Source organism: Cornus florida, unplaced genomic scaffold, assembly GCF_030987335.1.
Source record: "Cornus florida cultivar Cherokee Brave unplaced genomic scaffold, ASM3098733v1 CherokeeBrave_3.0.0_Hap2_Chr10, whole genome shotgun sequence".
NCBI classification, from domain to species: Eukaryota; Viridiplantae; Streptophyta; class Magnoliopsida; order Cornales; family Cornaceae; genus Cornus; species Cornus florida.
In genome coordinates this window covers 36,587,934-36,595,917 of record NW_026775580.1, presented here as the reverse complement: position 1 = coordinate 36,595,917, position 7,984 = coordinate 36,587,934, and the positions used below count along the sequence as shown (strand labels likewise).

The following is a 7,984-nucleotide window of genomic DNA, read 5'->3' as shown; positions in this document are numbered from 1 at the left end:
CACATGCTTTGAGGTGTGAAGTCATGATGATTCTCGTTCTCCTGTAATTAGAGAACATCATCTTCTCATTAAGAAAATACATTTTCTCCCTTTCATCATCATCAAGGAGAAACATGTTTTTCTCAAATGTTGAACCTTTTAGGATCAACTTCGTCAGGCCTTTAGGATCGTCTAGGCTTTGAACATGAATCTGGCACTGATATGTTGAAACCTAGCTCTGATACTACTTTGTTGGCTTTTGCTTTGATACCACTTTCTGACTTTACTCTGATACCACTTTGTTAGAAATAGTGACCTAGATACACACACAATACTATAATATTTGGAAGAGAATGATATGGAGGAATACTTGGAAAATTATTTTTATTCCACTTCTAATTCATATTCTAAAATGACTAAAGTACATAATTATATAGGCCTCACATATGTATGCATAACCATTATATTTAAAGGCCTAATTACATCCATTATTCCCACTAACATAACCATTAGTAGCATAACTCCCACTAACATAGTATTTAAGATACTTAATTCCCATACCTTTTAGTCTTACATAACCTTCTCCATCAAGATCATTTACTACCCCACTAACATGAAATAAACACATGCATCATGTATACCAAATACTTGAAAATACTAATTACAACTAAAATTCTAAAATCAAGTTTATTTTCAACAGGGGACAAATTTATATAGAGGGTTTTTTTTTAATATAATTTTAGTGGGGGCAATTTCAAAATTTTATGGACATAAATACAAAAAAGTATAAATTTAGAGATGTAAAATGCAAAAACAAAAAATTCTACCCGAGTCCGCTGTAAATCCGTGCCTGCGTGCAACAAAGAGTCCCTAAATTCAGATCTTTCTCTGTATGGATTTTCCTGCATGTTACACTGTAAATGCATGTTTTTGTAAAAGAGAGAGTTGAGCCTCTATTTTCTAAAGCACTGTTACGAATACAACGCAACCATGCCCAATTTTTTTCTTTTCTTTCAAAAAGTATAAAAATAAATAAATAGGACACATACATCATGCAAAGACGACACATGCACCATACATGGTAGAGATAAGTTAAGAAAATACTAATATAATATATTATTAAATATAGAAAATAATTTTGCAGAAATCACCTTTGTTTTGAAAGGTAAGTGCAAGTATATTGAAGTAAATAAAATGTACAGGCCCAACTTATTGGGCGGTGAGTTACAAAAGAAGGGCTAAAGCCCATTACAAGTAAGCCATAGCTTTCAAAAAGTTGCCGTTAATTTAACCGGCCAGTGTTTGATTGAGTACAAAGTTTTTGTAGACAGTGAAGAACCTCTAAAATTCCTTCTGTTCCCTTCCATCCAAATGTTGTATACCAGTGCTGAAAGGCAGATCTTACTCACAAGAGTTCTAGGGTTTGTTTTCTTTTTCTCTTTCCATAATTAACAAGCTCAGGCAATAATTCTGTCCCAAGAAGAAGGTCTTGTGTAGAAAGCACAACGTGCTCGTAAAAAGTTCCAAATGGGAAACAAATGGGCATTGAAAGAAAAGGTTGTTGTGGGACTCAGGGAAAGAAGAACGGATGACACACAAATTGGGGATTGTGTAGAGAAGCTACTGGTTTACGGTCATAGGTTGGAAGTTACGGTCAAGATGAAGCAATGCTTGGTGAGTCCATGGGAGGTTAGGGAATGAGCACAGGGATTTGACAGTGCGGGTGAGGTTAACCCTAAGTCACATAATTCTTCTAAACAGGTGTTGCTTTCGTGGTGCACGCTTCGCGTTCTTGTTTCCAACTTTATGTGACTTGTGACTTAGGGGTAGCCATTTAACCCTGTCTTGTCTATTAGGAGGGAGCAGAGGTTGCATCTGGGCTAAAAGGGAAGGATGAAAACTCCATGAAGGACCATTGATGAATAAGCTCACCTTTGTATCGAGGTCAAAGGGAGTGCTCCGAATTTGATCAGTTGTGAGCAAGCTGTCCAAATGCCCAATGAAGCACCAGTTGTCAAACCGGAAATTGGTATCGACACCATTGCCACTTTCTACTTTGACCAGGGGCTTAGTGGAATAACTAAGTTGGAGTAGTTTGCGTAGATTCCAGGAACACTGTTGAGGGATTTTCCTCTGATAAGGTAAGTTCTAACCCATTGTGCCCATAATGATGAATTCTCAGTTGCTAAGACTTGCAACAACTGTTTCATAATAGCAACGTTGTTCATTGTTTGAAGATGAGGGATGACAAGGCTCCCAGCTGATTTTGGTGTGCATATAGCAGCTCATGCAACTTTAGCGCTTCCTTTCTTGAGATTAACCATCCCATGCAAGACTCATAAAGTATATATTCGATTTTTCTTATTTATTTGTGTTTTGATGTGATGATTGAATCACTTCTGTTTTTTGTATTATGATTATTATTATTATTATTGTAATATATGTGTGTGTGTATATATATATATATATATGTAACCTCTATCCTCTATCCTTAGTTCATACTTTAAAATAGTAGCCCATGCAAGACTCGTGCAACTTTTTTTTTTTTTTGAAAGTATTAGCCCATGCAACTTTAGCACTTCCTTTCTTGAGATCAACTTGAATTGACCATTTGGCAGCATCTAATTAACTTTTTCGCTTGTCTTACAACCTCATCTGCGCGCAGAACAATCCCATGAAAGATTCATAAAGTATACATTCGATTTTTCTTATTTATTTGTGTTTTGATGTGATGATTGAAGCACTTCTGTTTTTATTATTATTATTTTCTTATTATTTTATATATATATATATATATATGTAACCTCTATCCTCTATCCTTAGTTCCCACTTTAAAATAAGAGAATTGAGAATGCCGTCATCTTTCTTCTTCTTCTTCTTATTATTATTATTATTATTATTATTATATGTAACCTCTATCCTCTATCCTTAGTTCCTACTTTAAAATAGGAGAATTGAGAATGCCGTCATCTTTCAAACATCCCATTTTGCAAACTGAGTGCAAAAGGAAATACATAACAACTAAAAGCAAATTTTGGCCTAGCCCTTTTAATATTATACTCATAAATCAATTCCTAACAGTCAACCAAGCTTGCATATCTCAAGCTACCATTCTATTCTTTCTGCAGAGCTTTTTTTAGTTTTTAGTATGGCTACATTAAACCCAAACATCATAAAAAAAAAATAAATAAATAAATAAGGCCTTATTTTAATGGGAAATTCATCTTCGTAATCTAGGAATTAGAAATCTGAAATCACCTCAAAACTTGTTGATCTAGAATCAGAATTGAGTAGGAGTACCACAAGAAAAATGTTCACTACAAATTCTTAAAACTGCAGGAGAGAGTGTAGTCAATGATCCATTTCCACAACTAGAATTAGTAATTTTTTAGGATCTTATATCAGTTCTTTCTTCTTCTTTTTTTCCCCGGTAAAATGGGTAAGCTGTATGGAAAAGAGAGAAGAATGTACGAGGAGGGCTCTTTTAGAACCGAACAAGGTCAGGAAGACCATACAAAGCATAAAAATTCTAACAGAGTAAAAGTACAAAACAGTAGCAACTGAAATTCAAACTTTAAGAGTCCAGAAGCCATCTGCGGCCAAAGACCATAGAGTTTCCCAACATGAGAAGCCTCTGAAGATCCCAATGGTTCTCGATTTGTCTAAAAACTCCACTGTTCTTTAGTTTGATGGAGGCAAGCCTATTTCTGATGACATTTTTGATAGAATTAATAACTGTTTGAGGCTGAGAATATTTTCCTTTGAAGGCTCTACTATTTTCTTTCCATCGATCAGTTCTTTCTTTTGTTCTCTCCTATGGTGGCTGATCAAGTCTACTTACTGGAAACCATCCAATTTAACACTTTCAAAGAGATATATATCTTAGAGAGAAACATTAATTCGTCCTTTAGAGTATGAAACTAAATGAGGACATATATATAACTAAGATCAGATAATACATTTTCAGTCACTAATCGTTATAACTGAGACACATTTAGAGCCATGGAACCATTCAAGCAGTTCTGATGGACACAATAGTTATATCATTCTGATTTTATCAGTGCCTCTAAGGGGAAGTTAACGGATCATGTACGCCTTGGAAGGTGTTAGGCCTTCATTTAAGATCATGTCTATTAATTTGTTTGTTGACGATGTTATTCCTTCTGGCCTGTTGTAGTTACAAAATTCAAATTTGCCATTCATAAAACTTTCATGGGGATATTAAACTATAATACACATGGAGATATTCTGCAAAGTTTGAATTCATAAATTTTCATGAAGGATAAAGCCTGTCTATTAACTTGTGACCATTTAAAACCCCAAGTACAATGAATCCAGAATATCAAGTTGATATGAAAGTAAAGTCCATAAGATATGAAATTGCACACCAAAAGCATGAGTAAATGAAGGGAAAGGAAAGTCTTCTCCGGCATATTTTAAGTTATTTTAGGCATATTTCCTCAATGTATATAGCATATCCCAATTATTAAGTTATCTACAGGCATATTTGAATGGTTTACCAATGTTTTCATTTGACACTACGCCACCTTTTTCGAATGGAAATGATGTGTTAATAGTTAATTAGTAGAACTTGTGCAGGTTTTTGAATTCACCGAGAAGGAAGTACCAGCAACCGCAACTTCTGCACCAGACAAATTACTTAATTCATAAAAATTCATGAACTCCTTTGAATTACCTGTTAAAAAATAATTTATTCTATTTGAACCATTATTGCCTAATTATTCTAACCTACAATTCTCTCAGTCTTACCTAAAATTCTCACATATAGTGCCTAAAATTCTCACATATAGTGCCCATGGGACCATCTTTTGCTGCCAAAGCAGGAGACTACCAAGATGACTACTGTGGGAATGTGGAATTACTATTCATTTATGCTTTGAATGATAGACTTGGTCAAATTTAATCCAAAAGAAGTACACGCCGCATGAATTTCGAACCAGATGCATCGTTCATGACGTCTTTGAATCTTGAAAAATAATAAGGACAAGGAGCCTATAAATGTCCATCCTCATCAAAGAGGGTTTCTCATTGTCACAGAACTTCAGAGCTGTATCCAAGGCTAGTAAAACCTCAAATCTCTTCTGCTATCAGAAACTTCAATCTCTCCGTCTCTCACCCTTTTAGTAAGATGGAAGGAAAAAAGTCACCCCTGCAGCCCCCAACTTATGGAAACCTAATCACAGTTCTCAGCATTGATGGAGGTGGAATAAGAGGGATTATCCCGGGAACAATCCTCAGATTTCTGGAGTCCGAACTTCAGGTACAGTAGTATCTTTTGTGCTTAAACGTCTAAATATGGTATTTCCAAATGCATTTTTTCAATGCATATATAAAGTCAAAAGAAGTTTGTCTTTGCAGACTTTTCTCATACAAAATACTCATGCCAATTTCATGCAAAGTACCTTGCACATTCATCCAAGTTAATGTTTAGAATGCATAATTTTATCAAGTAAAATGCTTTGAACTGCAAACTGATCTATGTTCTTTTTTCATATGGTGCAGAAGTTGGATGGTGAGGATGCAAGAATTGCAGACTACTTTGATGTGATTGCAGGGACAAGCACAGGTGGGCTTGTTACTGCCATGCTTACTGCGCCGAATGAAAGGAACCGTCCTTTATTTGCAGCCAAGGATATCAACGACTTCTACCTCGAAAGCTGCCCTAAAATCTTCCCTCAAGTCCGGTAATTATTTATAACAAGTTAAATGTATGCTAGTTAAGTAGTTATGACTGATCTTTTACGGTTGTTAACTAATATGGTTGAACTTTTTTAATATCAGCTCTCCATTTCCTAATACAACAAAGATTATTAAAGCCCTATCAGGACCAAAATACGATGGGAAGTACCTCCACAATATCGTTAAGGAAAAACTAGGAAACACTAAACTACACCAAACATTGACTAATATTGCAATACCGACATTCGATATCAAGACACTCCAGCCAACAATCTTTTCCACCTATGAGGTAAGTCCCTTTTAATTTGTTTGCACAACGTACATTTCCATTCATTAAATAATTTATTGTAAGGCATTGTAATGGTTGGACTTAGCGGTGCTTGCTTATTTTGTGCATTTCATGGTTTAATTAGGTGCACAACAAACCAAGCTTGGATGCCTCACTCTCAGATATATGCATTGCAACCTCAGCAGCGCCAACTTACCTTCCAGCACATTACTTTGAAACCAAAGCTGCTGATGGAAGAGTGAGAGAATTTAACTTAATTGATGGTGGTGTTGCTGCCAATAATCCGGTATTTGTAGTTTAAATACCCTTAAAATCTTAACTTCTTATATTTTTTCCCCATTGTTTTGCCTTTTTGGTTTGTCTTAACTTCTTCTTGTACTTTATATAATGTTTCAGACTCTGGTAGCAATTGGAGAAGTAACAAAGCAGATCATGCGGGGAAATCCGGACTTTCTTGCTATTGAGAAAATGGACTACGGTCGTTTATTGGTTATTTCCCTAGGAACTGGCTCAGCCAAAGCTGAGGAAAAATATGATGCAGATGAAGCAGCAAAGTGGGGTATATTGGGGTGGTTAACCAGTGGTGGTTCCACCCCATTAGTGGATGTGTTTACCCAAGCAAGTGCTGATATGGTGGATTTCCATCTTTCTGTGGTTTTTCAGGCCTTGCACTCCGAGAAGAATTACCTTCGTATTCAAGTATGTGCCTGTGCTTATAAACAATGATTCAAGGAAAGAAAAAAAAAAAAAAAAAAGTATAAAACTGAATCTTCCTTTAACTCTGTGTCAACCAACATTTATTATCAACTCTGATGAACCAAATTGAATTTCAGGACAACTCACTAAATGGGATAATATCTTCAGTTGATATAGCCACCAAGACTAATTTAGAAGACCTTGTGAAGGTTGGTGATGGGTTGCTTAAGAAACCAGTTTCAAGGGTAAATTTGGAGACTGGTACTGTTATGCCTTCTGATCAAGAGACTAATGCAGAGGCTCTAAAAAGGTATGATCTTATTCTTGCTGATTTTACTACATAGTTTTCTTTATTTTTTTCTTTAAATAATTCTGACATAACTCTCCTCTCACAGGTTTGCTCAATTACTCTCTGAAGAGAAACATCTTCGCAATGCTAGATCACCACGTGGCCACGCCCCCAAGCTATAAAGGACTATAATCCAAGTTTGGGTTTCTTAATGTAACAAGTGTTTTTTTGGTTTGCAGTTGTGGTAGTTAAGGTTTTTTTTTTTTTTGTTTTTTTGGGTTCGAGTCATTCCTTCGTATTCATTTTTTTTGAATAATGTCCTGATGGTATACATATTGTCATTTGTCAATGTAATTTTTCTAGATTGTTTGAATTAATGTATTCAAACATTTACCAAACAATAAAAAAGTGGAGGATTTTGAGATGTACGTGTGACCTTTATCCGACTCTTTGAATTAGTAATAGTCAACTCTTAATTCCATTACGATGTTGTAAAATGGTAGCCCTAATTGGCAACTGCAAATAGTGGCTGGCATCCCTGTGACAAGTGTGGTGTCACATCCCAAATCCATGGGTCCGAAATATTAACCAGGTCTCTACCTGGATCCGAGGACACACAAGGGCAAAATGGTCATTTCAAGAAAAATATGGGGGACGAGTTTGACTATAATAAGTCAAATGGGGCTCTCTAACATTATATTAACCATTTAAATCAATTCCATAAGCTTCTAAAGGCCATAGCTATAGTTTCCCACACTTACCCACTCTCGGTTTAAAGGATTCTCCAACAACTCTTCACTAAAACAGTTATAACTCTTTGTGTGATTGGAATTTAAAGATAGGGTTGTAATAATTGGAAAGCTGACTTCAAGGCAGTCAGTTTAGACTCAAGAACGACTCAATTTAGGTTTAAAATGAGGGAGTTATGGCTATTCGAAGTTTAAGTTAACAACTAATAAACACAAGGCAAGAATGCTCGATGGAGTCCAACTCAATTGATCGAGTTCAAACTTGAACAATGGGACAAAGAA

The 7,984-nt window shown here is 35.6% G+C and overlaps 1 protein-coding gene across 1 annotated transcript; it reads left to right on the top strand.

Annotated features, from left to right (window-relative positions):
- The first annotated feature begins 5,128 nt into the window (after positions 1 to 5,128).
- Positions 5,129 to 7,420, top strand: LOC132278916 (patatin-like protein 2). Its single transcript, XM_059780823.1, has 7 exons — positions 5,129 to 5,260; positions 5,503 to 5,684; positions 5,782 to 5,968; positions 6,093 to 6,254; positions 6,365 to 6,667; positions 6,802 to 6,974; positions 7,060 to 7,420. Exons 1-7 carry the CDS (start codon positions 5,129 to 5,131, stop codon positions 7,133 to 7,135), a joined length of 1,215 nt encoding a protein of 404 aa, XP_059636806.1. The 3' UTR covers positions 7,136 to 7,420.
- Positions 7,421 to 7,984: the final 564 nt, after the last annotated feature.